General features: G+C 46.2%; 1 protein-coding gene across 7 annotated transcripts in view; it reads left to right on the plus strand.

Annotated features, from left to right (window-relative positions):
* Tet3 (tet methylcytosine dioxygenase 3) overlaps positions 1-25,318 on the plus strand; it is a 98,672-nt gene that overhangs the window by 51,032 nt on the left and 22,322 nt on the right. For all 7 annotated transcript variants that reach the window (XM_027428822.2, XM_027428820.2, XM_027428823.2 and 4 more), the window contains 2 exons: positions 664-2,821; positions 21,247-21,337. In XM_027428822.2, coding sequence (XP_027284623.1) covers positions 664-2,821; positions 21,247-21,337 — 2,249 coding nt within the window. The remainder of the gene's footprint in view (positions 1-663; positions 2,822-21,246; positions 21,338-25,318) is intronic.

Consider the following 25,318-nt stretch of genomic DNA (forward strand, 5'->3'; position numbering starts at 1 on the left):
TGGTTTGTTATACCCTCTTCCCCCTAACCCCGGCCACAGAGTAAACAGGGGCTTCGAATGACTTTGGTTATTGGAAGCTTAAGAGCCTTTGGGGGTAATCATGGTTTTTGTAATTGATCTGACCTCTTATAGGTCTCAGTAACACTGAGAACACACCACCACCACATAAGTAAGACCTCTTGGTGTGTTTGCATGTATGCACACGTGTGTGTATGGAAGTCAGGAGCCATCCATCCCCACCCCTATCCCTCCCCCCCCCCATAAGGTCTCACTGGCCTAGAGCTTGCCCAAGTCAGCCAGGCTGGCTAGTCAGCAAACCCTAAGGAATTGGTCTGTCTCTGTTTCGCCAGCTCTTGAGATTACAAGTGTATGCTACTATTACTGGCACTTTTCCTTTCTCTTCTTTCTTTCATGCTTGCAAGGAGAGCACCTCCCCAGCTGAGCTGTTGCCCTGCCCTACTTTGGGATCTTTTAAAGACCTTTCTATTGCAGCTGGTAAAGCCAGCTAAGTAGTGCAGATTCATGAAGATAGACTGAAGCTCAAGTACCAGAGAATTTGCCAGAAAAGAGGGGTTTGGAAGTACAACTGGGTACTAAAGCAGGGTGATACTGTACAAATAGTGTGTTTTATGGTTTTCCTTTTTTCCCCTCTTCTCTCTCCAGACAGGATCAGAGCTCAGCCCAGTTGATGGACCTGTTCCAGGTCAGATGGACTCAGGGCCAGTGTACCATGGAGATTCAAGGCAGCTAAGCACCTCAGGGGCGCCGGTCAATGGTGCTAGAGAGCCCGCCGGACCAAGTCTGCTGGGAGCTACAGGTCCTTGGCGGGTAGACCAGAAGCCCGACTGGGACGCTGCCTCAGGCTCTGCTCACACTGCTCGCCTGGAAGATGCCCACGATCTGGTGGCCTTTTCGGCTGTGGCCGAAGCTGTGTCCTCTTATGGGGCCCTTAGCACCCGGCTCTATGAAACCTTCAACCGTGAGATGAGTCGTGAGGCTGGGAACAGCAGCAGGGGTGCCCGACCGGAGAGCTGTTCTGAGGGCAGTGAAGACCTTGACACGCTACAGACCGCCCTGGCCCTTGCAAGGCATGGCATGAAACCACCCAACTGCAATTGCGATGGCCCAGAGTGCCCCGACTACCTCGAGTGGCTGGAGGGGAAGATCAAGTCTGTGGCCATGGAGGGAGGGCAGGAGCGGCCCAGGCTCCCAGGCACTCTGCCTCCTGGTGAGGCTGGCCTCCCAGCCCCAAGCAACAGACCACTCCTTAGCTCTGAGGTCCCCCAGGCACCTCCCCTGGAGGGCCTGCCTCTGTCTCAGAGCGCCTTGAGCATTGCCAAGGAAAAAAACATCAGCCTGCAGACAGCCATTGCCATCGAGGCCCTCACACAGCTCTCCTCTGCCCTCCCTCAGCCTTCTCATTCCACCTCCCAGGCTTCCTGTCCACTCCCTGAGGCCTTGTCCCCTTCTGCCCCTTTCAGGTCTCCCCAGTCCTACCTCCGGGCCCCCTCATGGCCTGTGGTTCCCCCAGAGGAACATCCATCCTTTGCTCCCGATAGCCCAGCCTTCCCTCCAGCAACTCCAAGAACTGAGTTTCCTGAAGCATGGGGTACTGACACCCCTCCAGCAACACCCCGGAACTCCTGGCCTGCACCCCGCCCAAGCCCAGACCCCATGGCTGAACTGGAGCAGCTGTTGGGCAGTGCCAGTGATTACATCCAGTCAGTATTCAAGCGGCCTGAGGCCCTGCCCACTAAGCCCAAGGTCAAGGTTGAGGCTCCTTCTTCCTCCCCTGCCCCAGTACCATCCCCTCTTTCGCAGAGGGAGGCTCCCCTGCCATCCTCGGAGCCTGACGCCCACCAGAAGGCCCAGACTGCGCTGCAGCAGCACCTTCACCACAAGCGCAGCCTATTCTTGGAACAGGCCCATGATGCCTCCTTCCCTGCTCCCACAGAGCCTCAGGCTCCTGGCTGGTGGGCCCCACCAGGCTCACCTGCCCCACGGCCTCCTGACAAACCATCCAAGGAGAAGAAGAAGAAGCCCCCTACCCCAGCTGGAGGTCCTGTGGGAGCTGAGAAAACCACCCCTGGGATCAAACCCAGTGTCCGAAAGCCCATTCAGATCAAGAAGTCCAGGTCCCGGGACATGCAGCCTGTCTTCCTGCCTCTTCGGCAGATTGTTCTGGAAGGGCTAAAACCCCAACCCTCAGAGGAAGTACAGGCACCTCCACCTGCCCAGCTCTCTGCCCTGCCTCCTGCCTCCCAGGGTGCTGCCTCCCAGAGCTCTGCTGCCCCTCTTCCCCCAGAACCTTCTCTTGCGCTATTTGCACCTAGTCCCTCCGGGGACAGCCTGCTGCCCCCTACTCAGGAAATGAGGTCCCCCAGCCCTATGGCAGTTCTACAGCCAGGCTCCACCAGTGGCCCCCTCCCCCCTGCTGATGACAAGCTGGAAGAGCTCATCCGGCAATTTGAAGCTGAATTTGGGGATAGCTTTGGGCTTCCCGGCCCTCCTTCGGTGCCCATTCAAGACCCTGAGAACCAATCAACATGTCTGCCAGCTCCAGAGAGCCCTTTTGCCACCCGCTCCCCCAAGAAGATCAAGATTGAGTCTTCAGGGGCTGTGACTGTGCTCTCAACCACCTGCTTCCATTCAGAGGAGGGAGGCCAGGAAGCCACGCCCACCAAGGCTGAAAACCCACTCACACCCACCCTCAGTGGCTTCTTGGAATCACCTCTGAAGTACCTGGACACGCCCACCAAGAGTCTTCTGGACACACCTGCCAAGAGGGCTCAGGCTGAATTCCCCACCTGCGATTGTGTCGGTAAGTTCATTTGTGTGTTAGGCAAGGACTGAGAGCAGCCTGGCGGGCTTGGGTTTCTAGGCTCTTACATTTGGCAGATGTGTACTGAATGCCCACCACTGTACTGTGTCCTAAGAAAGCAAGCTGACAGGCAAGTGGACAAAAGCCTGAAGGCCAGCACCAGTCTAACTGAAGCCGCCGTCATGGAGGCTGCCTTTGTTTCTTTCCTATTGCTGCAAAGAGATACTCACCTAAAAGCAATGGAAAACAAGTTTATCTTGGTTCAGTTTAAGGGTGCGATCTGTCAACGGCAGGGAAGTCAAAAGGATAGGTGTTTGAAGCAGCTGGTCACATGAGAACCTCAATCAGGATGGATCCATCCTGCTGCCCAGATCCCTTGTTCTGTTAACATGGTCAGAATGTCAGCCAGGGAATGGTGTCACCCACAGTGGGCTGGCCTTCTACCTCAGTTACTATATCAAGACTACCATCCCCCATAAGCATGCCCAGAGGCCCATCTCCCAGGTCATTCTAGATTCTGTGACACTGACATCACAGGTGGTATTGTCACTTCCTGCAGGAGGTGCCTTTGCAGAGCCCTGCAGGACCATAAGCTAGAAAGGAGCTGTTCTAGATGTTAGGAGTGCCTTGGGCTTGAAAGTAGGATTTGTCTGGAATCTTGTTGTCTGAGCAAGGGTAAAATAGGATGAAGGAAAGGTGGCTTGAAGTGGTGGATGGGTCAGATCAGTCAGGGCCTAGGGGGCCAATGTCAGGAGCTGGGTTTGATCCCGGGGGTAGTAGTAGCAGGTTCCTGGGGTTTTGAAAGCAAGTGATGTCTGTTTTCTTAAGCATTTGAAAAGTTTCTGGCTTATGGTAGAAGGAGAGACTATCCAGGAACTAGAAAGAAAATGCCACGAGCTATGTAAGGAAATGTAAGGAAAATGTGCCTGAGGGAGAAGGATGTGAAGGGAACAGATGGATGAATGGTCCTGGAAGAGGAAGAGGTCTTGGGTCTTGGCCATGACAGTGTTCTTCACTCAGGACACGTTTGGAGGGGATTGTGGACTCTGGTTGTGTAGGCCTGAGTCTGGAGTGGTTGTGCAGCAGGAGGTAGCGTCTAAGTCAGGAGTTCTAACATGGTTAGTGTCCCTGTGCCCCAGGTCAGGGGCTAAAAGAGCCTATCAGTTTGTAGGCCTTGTCCTTAGAAACCTTAGAACCACTCCCATGGATGTGACAATATCAGAGGAGGTCCTTGGTGAGGTGGCAGCCTGGGGTCTGCTGTGACTCCTGTTGCTTAAGAAAGGGCTATGAATGGCACGTGCATTTCAGATATTGACAGAACAGGGACACCAATGCTCTGAGAAGCACATTGAATTCTTGTGACTGTGTGATATACAAACGTGTCTTCCTGGCTTGTTAAAATGTGCAAATAGCAAATAAATGATAGGATTTGTAAAGTGTTTGTCCCGGTTAGTGAGGAGGGTCTGAACTTTTCATTCACTCCAACTGCCCCAGACTCCAGGGTACAAGACCAGGGGGCCATGGGAGGATTCACTTGGAACAAAGAGTTGGGTCCTGAGTTTCTTTGAGGGGTGAACAAGCCCACTAGCTCCACCGCTTGTTAGATATGAGTAATAAGGTGTGGCCGTGAAGGCTCCCCGATCCCCAGAGTTTGGGGGGAAACATGTTCAGTTCATGAGGATTCCTCCTCTTGCCTGTACGTGTTTGTGTGTCTCACTTGCCTGAATGTAGTGCTCCAATGTCCTTACTTATTGCTTAGGACTTAATAAATGTGTTACTTGTTAAATCATATTTTCTGACTGAGGATTGGTCAAGGCCATCTTAGAATCTGAATTCCAGCTCCGTCGTGCACTAGCTGGGAGTGAGTGCCTGGGCCCTTCTCTCTAACCTTCAAATGCACCCCAGAAGCAATGCTGCTGATGCAGGGTGATGACCTGGAGTAAAAAGCTGCTGAACAATAGTATTCATGAAACTGCTCAGTGCTCAGCTCCAGGCACCAGGTTTTTGCAAAGGACTTGGGTTTGGTTACCTGCACCCACAAGACAGGTTCAAACCCATCTGTGACTCTGGGTCTGATTCCAGGGGCTCTGACTCCTTCTGTCCTCTGTGGGTACTGGACACACACACAGTGCACATACATAAAAACCAACACTGCATACACAACATTCTTTAAAAACCAAGAGACATCTCCTGTAACATAGTACAAGAAACTTAGCATTTGTGCTTCCTACTAACCCTTGACAAACGTCCATCCAGACCCATTCAAGCACCACTGGATAACCAGAACATCAAGAGTATTACCCATATGTGAAAATTATGGAACAAGATAAGGTGGCACACACCAGCAGTTTCAGCACCTAGGAGACTAAAATCAGAATTGGGAGTTTGGGGTCAACCTGGGCTTACAGAAGTTAAAGGCTACTTGGTGTCATGTAGAATGTCTTAAAAAAATAAAAATTGTTATGGATTTCTTGGGTGTTTGGGTGGGATACATCTACGTTTGTTCTCTGAATCTTGGCTGCTAAAATTAAAGGCAGCCATGAAATTTCAAAGTAGATCTAGACAATGTGGGGGCTGTTGACTCTCTGAGAGGTGCTGTGATCTTTAACTACTTGGGGTGGTGTTGAAATAGTTCTAATGCTTTGAAGTTTGCATTGGAGAGATCTTGTTTGCCCTTAACCATCCTGTGACACTTGGCAGAGGTGAGCAGGGCCCTGGACTGCAGTGATAATTTGTGTCCTTGCTCAGAAATGGAGTGATGCCCAGAGGAGACAGATTAGGCCAGAGAATGAATCCAGATGACATTTTAGTGGGAAAAGATCCTTTGAGATCTACTCATTTTGTAGATGAGGAAGCATCTGTGTTAGCTTTTAATCATTATCTTAATGTATCCGAGGAGCAGCCGACAGGAAGCTGTGGTGACTGACTAGCCCAGAGCCCAGGCAGGATGTTAGATGTGGGGGTCAGGGGAAGATGAGGTAGGTTTCACAGGACTGCTGCATTCTGAGCCTATTATCCTGACTAAAGAAGTGGCCACAACAAAAAACATGTCCGTTGCCTGGAGCCTGGTGAAAGCCTAGGGGAGGGAATGGCATTGTTCAACAGATGTGGCTGCTGCAGTGTCTCTACTAAGTGACCTGAGTAGGGACAGAAGAGAAACCAATAAGTTAATCTTGGTTTGTAATCAAGGAGAGTCTATTTATTGCAGCTGTCATTTTATGGAAATGTGTCCCCCTTCCCTTGCATTCAGTTTGATGTGGTAGTCTTAAAATATTTTCAAGCAATAGAGTATTTGGAAAAAGGTGGAGAATCTGGTCCTGAGTTAGAGGGTATCGGAGAGAACTTCCTGGCAGAGGTGGTGTTTGAGTTTTAGATCTTAAGAGGTAAACAGGGATAACAGTGGTGCATGCTAAGGAAAAGGGCTATGGGTATTGGGGAGGTGAAAGGGCTGTGATGAAAGGGGACAAGAAAGACAAGTTTTGGTGTGGCTGGTGTGTTAACTGGGAGTAGCAGAACAGTTTCAGGGGAAGAAGGGATGATACTAAAAGCAGAGAAACCAGTTTGCAAACTCAAGCAAGAAATTATGGGTGCCCTAGGTTTAAGAGTGCCTTTAAGCCTGGCGCTTGGAGGCAAAGGCAGAGGTGGATCTCTGTGAGTTCAAGGCCAGCCTGGTTCACATGGCAAGTTCTGGGACAGCCAAGGCTCTGTAGAAAAACTTTCCAAAAAAAATAAATAAAATAAACAATGACTGAGTAGGAAGGAGGGGGAAAGGTGGACAGAGCTTCAGCAGCCAGGTGGTGGGAGGAGGAGAGAGAGGAACAGTTGTGACCCCTGAGATTCCAGGTTGGGCAACTGCATGTGGTAGAGGAAAACTCCAGCCTTGTAGACATGGGGAGGTGGAGGGTACCCAAGACTGGATCCAGGAATTGGAGATTCTGCTGCAATTGACCATGATTACAGATGTGGTCATTTCCAGGCTGAATGTAGACCAGAAAGAAGCCCGAGAGTAGAGAAGACCAATGTTTAGGGGAGAGGGCTCACACTGGAGGCGAAGGTCATGTGTGAAGACCTGGAGGAGAAAGAAGGCAAGTTAAAGCCCCTGGAGAGAGTGACAAGCATCAGTCCTAAGTCAGGGTTCCCTGACTATGTTCTGTGTGCTCATCTCTGCAGTTAATCCTGTCATCAAGAAATATGGGCTTTATCTTGTAGTTCTGAAGCATGGAGGCTAGTTAGGTATTCCACATATTTTTGGGTTAACTGATCAACCTTATTTCACCTGTGTTTTATCTTGACAGATGTGTGGCCAGCGTAGGTATAAATGCTTCATTTTTCTTTTCTTTCTGGCCAGCTAATGGGCCTGTTTTATATATAAAGGTACTTAGATGTATTAATATAGACTGCAGCAAGTAACCTGATCATGTTTAAGAATTCCATCCAGAGCTGGGCAATGGTGGTGCACAACTTTAATCCCAGCACCCCAGAGGCAGAGGCAGAGGCAGGGGGATCTCTGAGTTCTCAGAGGCCAGCCTGGTCTACTGAGCGAGTTGCAGGAAAGCTAGAGCTACACAGAAAACCCTGTCTCGAAAAACAAAACAAAAAAATTCATCCAGTAACCCTTATCGAGGGCAGCAGGTCCTGACCATCTGTCTGCCTCCTGCTGTTAACTTACAGCTCTCAGGAAGTATTGTGCTAGTGGACACTATGGAAATGGATCTTCTTGGCTGTATACTCAAGCTACCCATAACATTGCATTAAAAAGCTGAAGCCTGGGGAGGGAGAGGAAGAAGGGATTGACATGTGAAACAAGATTGTTCCTAATTTGAACTAATAAAAAAAAAAGCTGAGGACTTAGAGAGGATGGCTAGGAAAGAAAGAGGTCATAGGTACAGATGTGATCTGGGATTGGCTGTACATGGCCTCTGTGTACCGGTGTCATGAAGGCAATTCTCACTGTGCTCATGTGCATTCTGCTCTTAGCTTTCCCCACTTTACTTGTGTGTGAGTGCATGTGGAGGTTAAATGACAGCTTGTGGCAGTTCCTTCTCTTTTTCTACCATGTGGGTCTCGGGGATCTAACTCGGGTTGTCAGGCTTTGGCAAGTACTTCCCACAGTCTGTGTGTGTAGAGAGGGAGGGGAAGGTGGGAGGCCATTCAGAAATGGGGGTCCCTCTTGTTTCATTTGCGTCCTTGCTAATGATAGAAAAAAGTACATCTTAACTTCCCCCAGCCTGGTAGGAGCAGAATGGAGCTTTCTGTCTTCATGAGGGTAAATACCTGGAGCCATATAGTAAGGTATTCTCCCCAAAATAGTATGTTCTCATAAGCTCTCCCCCTGGAGCTCTTATATATTTCAGAAAGAAAGAGAAAAAAGAAACCTTGGTCTACTACTTGTCTCACTGTCCAACGTGAGGAGAGAAAGCAATTTTTCTTTAAGAAGAGTTAAGTCATTTCTCTTTAGTGAAAAAGTAAGAAATATCACATGGGACTGAAGGGGGAAAAAATGGTGACCTAATATCCAGATAGCAAACTCTTCCTTTACGAAACCTGGTCAAAGGAGCCCAAAGGAATACAATGAGTAGAAAGTTTCCTCACCTGAAAACTGGTCTCCCAGCATTGATGCATGTTCAAAGGACAGCAGTAAGGATGTACAATGCTGGGTGTTGGGGAAACAATCCTGAGGCCTGAGGAACCCCACAACTTAGAAACTAGAGAAAGTGTGTTGGGAAAAGTGAGGATCTCACTCAAAGGACTTCACCCTCCCGAATCTGCTGGAGTAAGTTCTTGGCTCTGCTTGGCTGTCAACAAAGGAAACCTCACACCAGGAGCCAGCTCTGTAGGTGAGACCCAGCAGTGTCAGAGGCCATTGCGTACAGAGTGGTATTCACTGAAACTCCAGACAAAAGTCCCACTCACTGAGAGGCTTTTAAAAAACCGGATGAGATGACCAGAGTACCCCGGGTCTGTGCCCACCAGGACAGAGCTTCTGGCCCAGCCCTCAGCGCACAAAGGTAGAAATTTAGAGGTGTTGGCTCCATCAGACATACACCTGGAGCTGGAACTGCTCAGTTGGAACTGTCCCAACCAGAGCCTGCCCAGCTCCTGTCCCTTCAGCCCTCTGAGCTGTATTTGCTGGCTGAATTTCTAAGGGAAGAATTTGAGCGTGGCTAAATAAACAAGGGTAATCTATTTCGGGCAAATGAGTCTAGAACCATGGCTTTTAATGAGAAGGAGGGCTACTTTGTCCCTCTCTTGATGAAGACATTTTGGGTTGTCAGAGGTGTAATACTGCTGACATCCAAAGGCCATAGATGCTGCTAAGCCTCAGCCACACAATATAGTTTACAACAAAGAATTATTGACTCCACAATATCCATGGCAAAACAGTGTGAAAAGCTGAAAGTGAGGTGCCTTGGGCATAAGCTTCCTATCAAAGGATTAATGATGCAGTGATACAGGCCTATAATCCAGACTGCTGTGGCCTGAAGTAGGAAGAGCAGAACTTCAAGGTCTGTCTGGATTAGAGTGACGTTAAGGCCAGCCTATACAGTTTGGCAAGACTGTCTCAGAATAAACAGCCAAAACAGGTGTGTGGGGACAACCCCAAATTGGGGATTACCGCAAAGACCACCTGTAGTGTGGGGGCTTCAGAAGCAATTTCAGAAGTGGGAATTTCACTCAACAGTAAGAATGAAGGGCGTTTTGTTGGGTTTATTCCTAGGGTTGAGGCCGTGTTCTGCTGTAGGTGGTGCCATCTGCTAGCCAGAGTGATTGTAACGGCTTAAACTCATAGTGCCAGTCTTTTGTTGCATGTTAGAATCTAGCTGTGCCTTTATGCACGTTTCCTTAATGGTGTAGTGAGGTCGCGTGCCTTTTTGTATGCCCTTGTGAGTTTGTTGGCCTTTCTCCCTTACTGATCAGTAAAGGTTTTTATGTTGGGTGTATCAGTCGAAGTTCTCTGAGTATTGAAATGTTCTGGAGTAATTTGAGATCAGTGCTCAGTGAAATCAACGTTGATGCATGTAAAGGACTCATTAAGATGTGGCCAACATTGAGGAAGGCAGACTTTCAGAGACTGTACAAAATGCTAGATGAGGAAGCTGTGCTGAGGGGAGGGGCTAGCCGTAAATGCCAAATATGTTCAGATGTACGGAATAATAGTTCTTCTAACCCATGCATGGGTCATGATCATATTGGGGGATCAAATGACCCTTCCACAGGGGTTGTCTAAGATCACCTGAAAACATAGATATTTGTATTATGATTCATAACAGTAGCAAAATTACAGTTATGTAGTAGCAATGGAAATAATTTTTATGATTGGGATCACCACACATGAGGAATTAAAGGGTTGCAGCATTAGGAAGGTTGAGAACCAGTATAAACAAAAGCTTCACCAAGCAAGGCGGCATGTGCCTATAATCCCAGCATTTGGGAGATAGAGGCAGAAATTTAGGTCCAAGGTCATCCTTGATTACAGATTGAGATTAAGGCCAATTTAGTCTGCATGAAACAAAACCCTGCCTCAGAAACCAAGACATCAAAATAAAATACAAAAGGTACTCATATTTGAAGTGAATTTATTAAGCATCTTTCTTTCTCTCCCTCTCCCTTTCTCCCCTTTCCATTTTTCCTCCCTTCCCTTCTGTCCTCCTGCTTTCCTGGCAGGTTCTAACATATCCCTGGCTAGCCCGGAATCCAGATTCTTCCACCCACCCCACCCCTACCTCTGCCTCCTGAATGCTAGGATCAAAGGCATGGGCCACTCCCTGCTTATATTAAACATTTTATAATCCAGAGAGAAGAATATTCACAAGAACACTATCAGAGGGGCTGGAGAGATGGCTCAGAGGTTACCAGCACTGGCTGCTCTTCCAGAGGTCCTGAGTTCAATTCCCAGCAACCACGTGTTGGCTCCCCACCATCTAAGATAAGATTGGTGCCCTCTTATGGCCTGCAGGCATACATGCAGGCACAATACTGTATACATAATTTAAAAAAAGAGACACTAGCAGGATGGTAAAGGAGATAGTAAAGCAGATGGTAAAGGAGGTGGAGTAAATCCTAGAGGCACTAACTTCTTCCTCTCTAAAAGTCTAATAGTGTTATCAAAAACATGGCAGAGATTATCCAAGTTAGAGGTGGCATGGTGGGGGAATAAAAAGCAAAAAGAGTAAGTAATGAAAATTAGAAAGCAATGAACATGGAAAACCAAATGTCAGAAGACCAATTATGTTATAAGTAGAATCACTTACTCCCCTGATCTGCAAGTTCATCGTGTTAGCACCGAGAAGGCTGTTAAACCTTATTTTGCTGTGGGGAAGCACCGTGTATTGATTGCTGATCCAGAGTACATGCCTATAGCACATGATCTCAGCCGTGCTGAGTGGTGTGTTCCTCCAGCCCAGTTGTTACGATAAATCTTTCTGCCAAAGCCGCCCGAGCCCTACCGCCGGGTGGGCGCTATCCGCCAGCCGCCCAAGTTCTGCCCGCCTCGTGGATGGACAAAATAATAGAGACATAATTAGGTTCAAATGCTGCTTGGCCAATGATTAGGACTCTTCATCTTCTAGCTCAGTCTTAATTGTCATAAATCTATGTTATAAGACTTATCTTTATAGAGGATGCCTTTTGCTGGCATCCTCTTGCCGGTGGCTCACATCCTTCCGCTGGAGGAGGCGAAGGGGAAAGGGGGACACTTCCTGTTTCTTCTTGCTTATATGAGTCTCCTTGCTATGTCATTTCCTGCCTGGATCACCACTTCTACATTTCCCAGAATCCTGTCTCATTGGCCAAACAAGTACTTTATTCAATAATAAGATGAACATACACAGTACATTCCCCATCACGCAGTGGCACGTCATTACCTGCAGGGGAGAGCTCCAGCTGCAGCTGTTATAAAATGCAGAGTGAGGGGGACCTTGGCGGATTCCGTGGCGGGTGAGAGACACGCCATGCAGTCAGAACCCACGTGGGAAGGAAGCTTTATTGGGGGTAGGGAAGGGGGTGGGGAAAGGAAAGGGAGAAGAGAGACAGACTGAGAGACAAAAACCTGCCTGCCTCTTCAGAGAAACAGTGGAAAGAGAGAGAGCAGGAGTAGGTAAAAACCGGTCTCTCTTTTTTTTTTTTCTTTTCTTTTGGTTTTTTGAGACCGGGTTTCTCTGTGGCTTTGGAGGCTGTCCTGGAACTAGCTCTTGTAGACCAGGCCGGTCTCAAACTCACAGAGATCCGCCTGCCTCTGCCTCCTGAGTGCTGGGATTAAAGGCATGCGCCACCACCGCCCGGCTATCCTCGGATTTTTTAAGAATACTGTTGGGACTGTGGAGATGGCTCAGTGTTTAAGAGACCTGTTGCTCTTTCAGAAGACCCAGGTTTAGTTCCCAGCATCCCTATGTAGCTCACGACCATCTTTAACTCCAGTTCCAAAGTATCTGATGCCCACTTCTGGCTTCTACATGTGGGAACCAGGCATGCATAGTGTGCACATACCCATATACAACCGAAGCGCTTATATACATAAATCTTTAAAATAAAAATTAAAGAATATTATGTATATCGTGCTGGAGTTCAGTGCTGTTACGATAGATCTTTCCACCATAAGCCGCCGAGCCCCACCACCACATGTGCACTTTATGCCAGCCACCCGCCCGAGTTAGGGTCTATATATTTTATAAGACTTATTGGACGCCTTATTGGCATCCCTCCTTGCTGGTGGCTCACATCCCACCGCTGGAGGATGCAAAGGGGAAAAGGGACACTTCCTTTTTCTCCTTTCTTAAATATGAGTCTCCTTGCTATGTTACTTCCTGCCTAGATCACCAATGCTCTACTACATTTCCCAGAATCCTCTTTGATTCCTAGTCCTGCCTAACTTGCTGTCTCATTGGCCAAACAGTATTTTATTCAATAATCAATAAGATGAACATACATAGTACATTCCCCATCATCTCTTCTTTTCTGTCTAAATAAAAAGAAAGATAATTTATCTTTTATAAAAACCGAAGAAAACTATAACCATAACTATCTGTCTTCAACTCTATCAAAGACCACAGAAGGAAAATATATAAACTCTAGAATTGACAGAGACATCTGCTGCCTGGACAGTCACCCACAGTTCCTCTGTAACGTTGGGGCATCCATCTTCAGCCCATAGGCCACAGTGTGTCTGGCACACTTCTCCATTTCAACAGGAACCCTTCAGTACTGTCTTGTTTTGTAAGTTTAGCAGTCACTTTCTTGTGGGTCCTGCATGTCTAGTTTATACAGCAACAAACAGTCCATGCAAGAGCAGTTTCTTGCCCAAATGGCTAATTTTGCCATGTTGAAAGCAAACTCCATAATGAGTTTCTTCTATGCCCATCCTCCTTTCTGACATAATTGGTGTGCCAGGAGCAGTTGTGTCTCACTGCCAAGAAAAACCCTAAACCATTTAAATGCCATATTTCTGTAGGTCTTTGAAAGGTTTGAAGAATACCTAACCATCTCAAATACATCTCTGTATATGTCGAAAACCTAACTAAAGTAATTATAAGTTCTGACTATTATAGGTAAAAGATCTGTATAAACATAATACCTAAACAAGAGGAGACATATACACATCACAAAATTGACCTTAAAGTTGTATCAATAAATGGAAATCTATACCAATGCAAAGTATTCATTCCTATATCCTATTCCCCTTTTTTCTTAAAAAAAAAAAAAGATTGACTATGTTTGTTACCATTTATAACCAACTCCATTTAAATGAAAACAAACATTTATAAACAATATTTGGGAATTTGAGCGTCGTTCCTTCTAAACTGCTTCCTGCTGATTGGGGGGGAGGGTGATCATATACCCTGGAGATCATGATAAAACATAGAAACCTGACCAAGTTCTCAGCTTCAGGGGGTCTTGCTTGATCAAACCATATTAGTCTGGAAGGAATCCACAGCTTTCCATTGTCTGTGGAAACACAAACAGAAATTCTTTTTCCAAGTAGCCTGTCCTTAGACTTAAATTTTGAAGTCAAAGCATTTTTAAAATTTGTAAGTTGGATTAATTTAGCAGCATTTATAATCAAATGTATTTTAACAGCAGTAAGTCTTTCCTCCTCGGCAATCAATTTAAAGACAACAATATGGTATATAGTATCAAGATTCTCTGTGTATTTTCCATCTTTATGTGGCTTTTTTATTACTTTATTTTACTTTCTTCTGTTTCTTTTTTACTGAGACAGGATTTCTCTGTGGAAATCCTCCTGCCTCTGCTTCCTTCAGCAAATCCTACCGGTGTGCTCCACCACAACCGGCTACTCTGTTTCCTCCTGTTATTTTTCTCTCATAAGCCTACATGTATTTTTAAATGTAGTGTAAACCTTTAGTGGTTTTTCTTTATCTGGACCTGTCTTTATCATCTCGGGAGTGCAGAGTCCAAACCCCAGAAGCGCCGGGATGGTGCGAGAATATGGAAGCTGCTCCGATGCCTCTCAGCGGCCCGACAGGGCAGGCTGTGGTGGCAGGTTTCCCTCTTTCTCTGGGAACCTTGGGGCATGGGGTCATCCACTTCTGACACCATTCTGTTATGCTAGACCTTTCCGCCATAAGCCACCAAGCCCCACCACCATGTGTGCGCTTTACGCCAGCCGCCAGCCCGAGTTAGGGCCCAAATTAATACACAGAATCTTGTATTAGGTTCAAATGCTGCTTGGCCAATGACTAGGATTCTCATCTGTTAGCTCAGTCTTAATTATCATAAATCTATATATTTTATAAGATTTATCGGATGCCTTATTGGTGTCCCTCCTTGCCAGTGGCTCACATCCTGCCGCTTGAGGAAGCGGAGGGGAAAAGGGACCCTTCCTTTTTCTCCTTTCTTAAATATGAGTCTCCTTGCTATGTCACTTCCTGCCTGGATCACCACTGCTCTACTACAATTCCCAGAATCCTCTTTGACTCTTAGTCCTGCCTAACTTGCTGTCTCATTGGCCAAACAGTATTTTATTCAATAATCAATAAGATGAACATACATAGTACATTCCCCATCACAGTGCTGTTTAATTAAAATGTCCTCAAAAATGTGCTGTGGCTCAGTATTGAAACAAGAAGTTACTATTTATGCAATTAAGAGCACTTACCATTCTTCCAGGGGACCTAAATTTGCCCCCCAGCACCCTTGTTGGTTGGCTCACAACTGCCTGTAACTCTAGCTCCAGATCCAATACCATTTTCTGACCTCCTTGAGTACCTGCTCTAACATTCATAATCAATCAGTCAATCAATCCTCTATCTCTTTGCCTGTCTCTGTCTCCCTCACATACACTATTAAAAATCATTTCTTCACAGACATTTGATGCTTAGCAACACACAAGTGGGCCCGATGTACATGGTCTTGAAAAATGGTGACCCGTTTGTTCCCAATGCATACACTGGTAGATGGGTCTGTTTAAACAGTCTAAAACCATTTTTTCAGCAAGCTCAATTTCAAGTTATATAAAGGTGTTCCCATGGTTTACAAAGCAGTTTTCCCTTTTTATGATGCATGTAAACATTGAACAAAGAACAGCAAATGAAACGGTTTTTTCCAGTGGTTACAAGGAAAGGTTTTTCTTCATTCCTGTGTCATTGTTTCTCCAGTTATGCATTCCCTGCCAGGGTTTGTTTAATGTGCTTGCTCCAGTTAACTTCTTTTTGCTCAATTTCTCCCATATTTGACTGTGGGAAACTCCTTCACTCCAGCTTCAGCGCTCTTGGGACATACCCCACCCTTTGCCCACCCCCTAAGACTCTATTTGTCCTTTTTGCTTTTTATACAAGATGTTTGTAGTACATACTGTACTTTTTGAGCCTTAGATCTTGAATTGACCATTTCTCTGAGGCCTCCTGGTCCTTTGGTGAATGATATTTAAAAGTCAAAATAAAGAACTGGGTGGGAGCATTCACAGTTCCTAGAATGTAAGGGCTTTTATGCTGTGAGTGAGTAAATGCTAAGTTCATAGTGATTGCTATAGTTTTGCTCTTGAATGCCCCTGGAGGGCCGGTGTGTTGAAGGTTGGGTTCCTATCCTGTGGCACTATTGGGAAAAAGTGGAACTGCTAGGAGGTGGGCCCTAATGGAAGGAAGTTAGGTATGCACTTGTTGTGTGAGAACTTTTCTGGGAAGACACAGCACACACATCTACTCACCCCAGATAGAGATGTCATGGAAAAGTCTGGATTCCACTAAAGTTCAACTTGATGAACGAATGAATTTTATTGGCATTACTTACAGGAGTATGGGTTGAGATGTTACTTACAGGAAAAAAAAAAAGACTCAGACGGCTGCATCCAAGGCCTACTCCAGCATGGGTGACAGCTCACAAAATCTGGGAACCCTGCAGGACACTACACAACAACAGGCAGCTCAACAGGTTGCAGAGTGTCCTTTCCAAGTGACTCTGGTGTAAACCTCTCCTGAGCAGCTTGGCTGATTTCTGCTTCTCCCAGACAGCTGTTCTGGTCTCAGAGTCGTGTTTGTGGCTTTGTAGCTTTGTAGTTGTAGCTTCAACTCTGTTCATCTGAGACGGACTCTCAGCTTTTATTGCTTACCCTGGCAGGAAGAGCCTAGTGAATCTGGTCCATTTCAGGGACTTTCTGAAGCTATTTTGAGTTGCTTAGGTTCCCACAGGATGAAATGTTTCTATCTTCTATTTGAAGAGATGTTGGGACCTTGGCCTTCCCCTCTCTGCTTCCCAGATGCCATAAGAACAGGCTTCCTATGCATGCATTCCCACTGTGATATTCTGTGCCACTACAAGCCCAACCATCAGGGCCAAGTGACCATGGGCTAAAATCTTTTTGACACCATGAGCTAGAGCAAGCCTTTTCTCATTTGTAATTTGGTTATCTCAGGTGTGTAGGTCTCCGTGTTAGAGCTGAGTAACACATTAAACATTTGCAATTCAGATTAAGTATAGGCTTTTCATATAACTGATTTTTATAGTTGTATCTTAGTACTAATGATGTTAACTCCTAACTTGGGAACCTACAGAAGTGCCGTTTATAATGGTGACTATGAAAAGCAATTATTGGGTCAGTGAGATGGCTATTATTGCCCTCTGACCCCAACATGTGTGCCAAGTAAAATATTAAAGCAAAAACTATAAAATGGGATATTTACATAACAAATAGGCAGTGTTGGGGTTTATGTGTGTGCACACAGGTTTCATGCTTAAACATATGTGTTGGGTCAGGTTTCTTTTCATAGAATGCCCCCCCCCCCATAACAAAACATACTGAGGAAAGGAGGACTCTCGAAAAGAAGTCTGCACTGTGTTGTCAACAGCTACAGGTAGCTTTGGTTTTTCTTGGCTTTTGGGTTGTCTTCCCTGTGTTTCGGCAGCCCTCCCAGAAAAACCTGACCAGCCGGTTTCCAGATTGACTTGGTTTGGGATGGAATTGCCAGGCTTCAGTTTGCAGCTTCACCTTGACTGTCTCCTTTCTCTGCTGCAAACCATAGCATAATGTAGCCACCAAAGCGACCCTGGTGTTCAGTTGCCTTGTAAGACCCTGTAGTTAGTCCTTTATTTTGAATTTTCTGTACATAGCAGAAGCTGGAGCAAAGCCCAGAAGTTCTGGCATATTCTCACATTTTGTTTTCTGTATGCCATGGTATGCATCTGCTAGCATCTATAAAGAGCATTCAGACCACTAAATCCAGCCCCTACATTCTCCATGCTGCTCTCTCCGGCCTCCGCCGTGTACCTCTGTCACCTTCTGTTTTTGTGTGGTTCAAAATAGGGCATATTTGGAGTAAGTCGTGTTCAAACTGTGGTTGAAGCCATCCATGAAATGCTGAGGCCTTGGACTCTGACGGCTCACCTAATCCTCAACTGTTCTGTAATGTATAACTATCATTTAATTGCTTTGAGGCTTATGAAGGTTGTGTAACTTGTTCACAGCCACACAGTTGTTGACAGAGCCTGAACAATAGCAGCCTATTGAGTTCGTGTTATGCGCCAAACACTGGCTAAACCTTTTATTTTATACACACAGGCACAGGGATTGGAGAGATTGGGCAACCATGATGGTTTTGTTCTCAGGTTCCTGTCCACAAGGTGCACATTTGTTGTTCTCTGTACTATTAACAGTTATGTAATAGGACGGCTCCTCTCCTGGATATCTGGGGAAGCCCAGTAGGGTCTTACGAGACCACAGCCTCTGAACTAGGCCTTAAAGATGAGTTCTCAATCTGAAGCAGTGACTCAGTGGGTAAAGTGCTTGTTGTGTCAGCCTGAGGGCCAACCTTTAGGTTCCCAGGACCCACATGAAAATCTGTAGCCCCAGTGCTGAGATGAAGGAGACAGGTAGTCCAGGGGTCATTGGCTAGCCAGTTTAGTTAAAATGGTAAGCTCCAGCTTTAGTGAGAGATCTTGTCTTTAAAAAAAAAAAAAAAGTGGAGGGTTGGGGCAGGGTGGCTCAGTGAGTAAAGTGCTTGCCATGCACAAGGACTGGCATTTGGTTCCCCAGAACTCACACAAGTGCCAGGTGGGCATGACGACCTGCATGTAATTCTAACGCTCTGAAGGGTGACCAGGGATCCTGGAGCAAGCTAGCCAGGCAGACTAGCTGGATTGGCCAAGTCTAGGTTCAATTTCTAGATCTCTGCCTCAGTGAATAAGGTGGAGGTAGATCAAGGAAGATGCTTGTTGTCCACCTCAGGCCTTGCACACATAACACGTGTATGTGAGCATGCACATACACAGTGGAAATTAACACGCAGTACTGACGCTTGTCCTCCACACATGCAGGCGGTGCGCTCCCATGTATGTACACACTGCCTGTCAACGAGAAATAAAGGAAGGTATTGTTTATGAGAATACACTTAAGGACTGGGGCGGGGGGAGCTGTGTGGTCGTGTAGCAGGAGGCTGTGGTGGTGGTACAAGGTGGGGGTGGGGGTGCTGAGATGGTGTGGAGGGTACTGGACAGACGGCGTGTTGAAATGATGTTGTCTTCTGTCTAGAGTCCTCAGCAGGAAGAGCCATGAGCATACTTGGGTTTGGGGACTGTAACTGGTGGCATGGAAAGGATGCCTTAGGGTAGGGGAAAGATGCTTTGAGGACAGACACCTGATCTCCTAGGCTCGAGAGCCATCAGTGAGCAGCTGCTAGGCTACACTCAAGCATAGCTGACAGCTCTTTAAAACAAGAATGGAGGATAAGACCGAACTCAGCTTACGCTTGCTATAACTGTCTTACTCATGTTGGTAATGACCCACGTATGCCTTTATGCTTCTGTATGTACAGGTATATATGTTATGTATAACACTGGAAATATGCCACCCAATAAAAATACCTGGAAGTAATTTCCTGTACATAAATCTAATCCCAGCTGCTTAATATTCCAATATAGGGTCCATGCTCTAATGTCCAGTCCCTAGTGGTGGGACTGTAGGTTACCTCTGATAATTTCTCATTATGAACAACAATTCCATGAGCATTTATGTCCAGTCCCTCCATTTCCTCACCCCAACTCCTGCCCTTCAGTTGAGATGAATCTCTGTGTGGTCCAGGCTGGCCTGGAACTCACACAACATTTTCTCAGCCTGCTGACTGCTGAGATGACAGATGCACTCACACCTGGCTTGTGCGCACAGGCAAATACAACCAAATTCCTAAACATAAATTCTTTGAGACTCTTAAAATTGTTGGGTCAGACCAATTGTGCATTTGTTTTAGCATGTGGCTTTGTGTTGCTTCTGCACCACCTGGTTCCTGTGTCCTCTGCAACTGGCTTAGCAGAGGCTTTGACGGTGACCCATCGAAAAGGAGAGAAATGCCTTAGACGTGTTCAAACCACTTGTAATTCTCTAAGAGTCACCCCCTCCCCCTTCTCTTACCTCTTATGTCACTGCCCTTACTGAGCTGTGGTAGAGCTTGATTAAGGAAATCTTGTTGGTCCAGATATCTCTCCCAGCATGATGGTTGTCTTCACCTTGATTTTTGGTTGTAATTACTGTAAGGACCTCTTTAGTTAAATTTAGCAGGGTCTTTGTTTTTAATCAGTTGCTTGTGGATTTTGTCATGTTTTGAATCCTTCCCTACACTGATTATTTGGATAATATTCTGTTTGCTTTTTTCAGCACTTGTGTAGTTTTTAAGTTTATAGGGTGTGTGTGTGTGTGTGTGTGTGTGTGTGTGTGTGTGTGCGTGTGCGTGTGCGTGTGCGTGTGTGTTTCATGTGAAGAGGGAGGTTCCCTCAGAGACCAGAGAGGACATTGGATACCTTATAGCTGAAGTTACAGGCAGTTCTAAACTGCCTAGCAAGGTTGCTGGGGCATGAATTTGCTATGTAGCCAAGGCTGGCCTTGAATTCCTGATCCTCTCAGACACTGGGATTATAGGCATGCATCACTATACTTGCTGTTTCTAATGTATTTCACTAAGATTGTCTATGTGATAGCTGTATCAGAATTTCATCCCTGCTGGGCCTGGTGCACAGGCCCATAATGTGCCTACTTAGGAGCTTGAAACAGGAGGTTTTCAATTGCAAATCTAGCTAGGGTAACTTTGCAGGAGGCTAGGAATAATACCTCAGTGGTAGTTTTTGTATAGTATGTGTCATAAGGTTTTACTGCTGTGAAGAGGCACCATGACCATGGCAGTTCTTACAAAAGAGAACATCCAATTGGCACTGGCTTACATTATGGCGGGAAGCATGGCTGAGTGCAGGTAGACGTGATGCTGGAGAGGTAGCTGAGAGTTCTATATCTGAATCCACAGGCAGCAGGAGTGCTCGACCAGGCTTGAGCATTTGAGACCTCAAAGCCCACTCCTAGTGACTTCTCTCTTCCAGCAACCACACCTACTCCAACAAGGCCACACCTCCTAATAGTGCCACTCCCTATGGGCCTGTGGGGGCCATTTTTTATTCAGACAACCACAGTATACTTAAGGCCCTGCATCCAACCCCTAGTACTGCAACAAAGAACTTACTTGTTCTTGGGGCAATGCTCTTTTGAATGGATTTAGATGCACCACGTTTAATTTATTTGTCTGTTGATGGACGCTTGTATGGGGATGCTGCTGCTGTGAACCCTGGTGTGTGATGCCCTTTGGCTGTAGCTTGCTGACTCCTGGTCTAGAGTGTGTGTGCAGAAGTGGAGTCACTCTGTCCTGTAGCACACAACTTTAACTTTATTGGCTGCTGGTGAGCTGAATTCCAAATGATTAGACCACAGTCTTGACAAGGCTTGAATTCATCAGGTTTCTAAATTTTCCTGTTTCATCTGTTTTTATTTTGAAATTAATTTTACTGTGTATTTCCTGATAGGGATTGATGAACACAGTGTGTTACACGTTTATAAGGTATTTCTAACATACTTATTAACTTCCTACTAGAGGTTTGCCTTTTTCTGAATTAGTGTTGCCTAAATTGTCTCCAAATAATGCTTGCTCTTGGTATTTCTGCAGAACAAATAGTGGAGAAAGATGAAGGCCCATATTACACTCACCTGGGATCTGGCCCCACAGTAGCCTCTATCCGGGAACTCATGGAAGAGCGGTGAGTGACCCTGACATCCAGGGAGAATGGGGCTTATTGGGTGGAAGATGGATGCTGAGCCCCTGAGTCTGTAGGGTTGTGCTAGGTGGCACTAGGGAGAAACCCCATATCTGGATGGTGGCAGGTTCAATGTGGGAATCTGACTTCCTGTTCTGGCTTTGATTCCATCTGTAGATATGCCCTCCATATGCCTCTACCCTTCTCTTGTTCCTGGGGGAGGGGAGTTCACTCAAGAAACACAGATGTGTGGTGTTACGTCTTACGAGTTTCCCCCAGCCTGGTTTTCTTGGATAGCTTTTCTGCAGTGTTACTTACCATACTCCCTGTGTCTTGCCGTCCTGTGAAGGGTACTTAGGACACTAGTTCCAATCAGGTGGCTTTTCTTGCTTTGATTTCCTACCCCCACCAAAATTACTTCATAAGTGGAGTCTGTCCTGATTTTTCTCTTATGAGATGTTCCAGCTTCATGTTGCACATTTATCCAGGAGGTCTTAAGACTCTGGATGCTTGAGGGCAGGGTGCATGTTGCTACAAGAATGATTCATTGTTTTTAGGTCAGCTTAATGGAAAAGACTGGGTTGAGGTACATCTATGGATTTTTGTTGTTTTTGTTTTTATTTTTTTGAGACAGGGTTTCTCTATAGCTTTGGAGGTTGTCCTGGAACTTGCTCTGTAGACCAGGCTGGCCTCAAACTCAGAGATCCGCCTGCCTCTGCCTCCTGAGTGCTGAGATTAAAGGCGTACACCACCAACACTCTTTTATGGTAGGGGGAGGCATTGTGACTGGATTATTATGAGGTTTCAGACATTGTATCCAGAGTCAAGAGAAAGTGAGTCTGAGCTCCTTTTTCTTTATTCCTTCACATAAAGACTTTATTTACTTATTTAAGGTTTTTTTGTTGTTGTTGTTGTTGTGTTTTTTTTGTTTTGTTTTTGTTTTTGCTGTTGTTTAAAACAGGGTCTCTATATAGCCCTGGCTGTCCTAGAACTCAGATCCATCTGCCTCTGCCTTCTGAGTGCTGGGATTAAAAGTGTGCACAGGCCACAGCAGATAATAGTACTTAGGGTGGTGTAGCTTTGATCCTGTACTTACTACTGAGTCCCCTTGGGGCAGTTGTATGACTCAGTTTCTTTTCTACAAAACAGAGATGCCACAGGACATATTATCAATGCTATGGACATAGACTGAACTGGCATAAAAACTGAAGTGTTGGGTCTCAGGTGCTCAGGAAAGGGTAGGCAGTCTCTCTCTCTCTCTCTCTCTCTCTCTCTCTCTCTCTCTCTCTCTCTCTCTCTCTCTCTCTCTCACATAATATATATCTGTGTGTGTGTGTGTACACTGTTTTCAAAACCAATCATTAGAATTTTAAATTAAACAAAAGTAAAGGTGATCTACATTTGCTTATGCATACTGTTTCACGGAAGGCTTAGTGGCTTAGTTTCTACAAACATGGGAGCCAAGTCTTCTGTGTCAAGGGGGCTTGGCGAGAGCTGGGCTAAGCTTGTCAGTGCAGCAGGGGAGTAGGATTGAGAATGGATGGATCTGTTGTAAGCTGAGCTGGATGGAGGCCACTGATCTGCAGTAATCATCATTTCCTATGCCACCTGGAAGCATCTCTACTCAAAATAACCATCAGAAAAGCCCACTCACTGAAAGGGCCTGCCTGCACTAAGGACAAGAGACTTAGATCCATGTGTGTTGGTATGTACCCCATGTGGGCCTCCTCAAGTGCCTACCACAGCTTATAGACTACACCAGGCCACATTTGGATAATGTTTTGTTTTGTTTTGTTTTTTGGTGGTGGTTATTTTGTTTTTGTTTGTTGAGACAGTGTTTTAGACAGCCCAAGCAGACCTTCAACTTTCTGTGTATCTGACACTGGCCTTGCTGTCCTAGTCCCCCTGCCTCCACCTCTCAGGTGTTGAGGTCTGGTCCCCCACACCAGGCTTGGCCGGTGGCTTCTGTAAGGGACTGCAGTGCTTTGTTTGCTCAATTTGAGCTGGAAGAGTGTGTGGTGGTAGTTTCAGTTTGATTTGGTGGTTCTTCTATGAAGGGGGTGTTAATAATCTTCCAAGATTTCCAGACAGCTTTCTAAGTCTAAGTAACCTTAATTACAGCAGAGTGCATTCTGAAGGAAGAATCTGGAGGGGAGTGGTAGTGTTGAGGTTGCACTTTTTCCCTCCCTGCTTTAAAAATAACAGCCAGCTATAGGTTCTTCAGGAGGCGATCCAAGGGAGGGGCCCTGGGAGAGCTGGCAGTGCTTGTGTTTTCCTCGGCAAACGGCTTGTTTCCACCATAAGGTCCCCATGAGTCATGGAGCAGGCTGTGCTTCCATCTTCATATTGGCTGCCAGTGAGTTGAGCACCAGGTCCACTTACTCTGCACCCTGGGAGGGATGTGAGGGCTCCCCTTTGGTGGTGGGAGTCTGCTTAGGCCACCCCTGAATTGCTGGCACAAACCTATGAATCACTATTAATGTTTTGATAAAGTCTTCCAGGCTTAGCTCCTAAAAACAACACAAAACCTGTGATCACATTTTGTGTAGCAGCTCATCTTTCCTTCTTTCCATTGAGTTTATCTTATAGATGTTTTCATTTCTGGAACAAAGAGGGAAGTGGATGAATGATGAATTTCTTACGAGGGCATCGAGTTTGTGACTTGTGTCAGCTGACTTTAGATCTCTCTTAACTCCTTCTTTGTAGGATGACTGTATTGTCAGAGTTTGGCCAGTCAGGGAGGGGGCATATTCTGGCATCAAGGAGATTTTAGTGCTTTTAGCTATTTGTAGGGCACAAAACTGCAGGAGGGGGGTGGAGTTGAAAGGAAATTCTAAAATAGCCCAGTGTATTTATGGGCATCACAACTACTGGATACCTAGATTCCGGTGTTGGTCCTGGAGTCCTGGAGTCACTTGTCAGCTCCAATCTGTAGATGTCCCACTACCTGGAGCCTGGAGATCCATCAAGGAAAGGTCTTCTGCAGCCTGGCACTGCAGTGAGTCTGCACTGCTCAGTCCTCAGAACTTGGACTGATCTCATTAGTGTTCAAGAGCAAACCCTGGGGAAGTCCTTCAACTTTGAGCAGGAGTCCAAAACTGCTGAGGCACAGGCAGGGGGCACTGGCCCCGCCTGAGAACCTGCCTACCTACCTGGATCACAGTGAGACATCTGCTGACAATCCTGGGGCCACCCTTCAAGAACCATAGGCCAAGTTGCTAGTTGTCTTCAGTGATACTTAAGCTGGCCCTTGCAGACTCATTTAGACTAAGCCTGGTAATTGACACTTTTGATGATAAGAAGTAAGACATTTAAAGAGAAAGAACCGAAGCAGAAGTCAGTTATCAAGTTCTGTTCTGATAGGAAAAGGGGCCAGCAAGCGGCTCAGTAGCTAACTAAAGGCACTTGCTGTCAAGCCTGAGTGTAATCTTAAAACCCCCGGAATGAAAAGAGAAACAGACTCCTCCCACAAAGTTGTCCTCTGACCTCCACACATACACCACGGCATGCCCCCTCCCCCAAAATGGTTTTAAATTAAAAAAAAAAAAACTTTTTAAATTTATATGCATTGATGTTTTGCCTGCATGTGCCTGTATGAAGGTGTCTGTTGGGTACCCTGGAACTGGAGTTACAGCTGTGAGCTGCCATGTGGGTGCAGGGAATTGGACTTGGGTTCTCTAGAACAACCAGTGCTCTTAACAGCTGAGCTGTCTCTCCAGCTCCCTTTATGACCACTCATTTTTTAAAATTCTTTTAAATTTCATTTTACATTCCAACCACAGTTCTCCCTCCCATTTCTCCTCCCACCCCCTTGCCTCCCTCCCAGTCCACTCCTCCTCACGGGTAATGGCTCCCATGAGGAGTCCACATAGTCTGACATAATAGGTTGGGGGAGGGCCAGACGCCTCTCCCATGCATTAAGACTGAGCGTGGCATCCCACCATGGGGAGTGGGCTCCAACAAGCAGCTCATGTACCTACCAGG

This window comes from Cricetulus griseus, chromosome 8, assembly GCF_003668045.3.
Source record: "Cricetulus griseus strain 17A/GY chromosome 8, alternate assembly CriGri-PICRH-1.0, whole genome shotgun sequence".
NCBI lineage: Eukaryota > Metazoa > Chordata > Mammalia > Rodentia > Cricetidae > Cricetulus > Cricetulus griseus.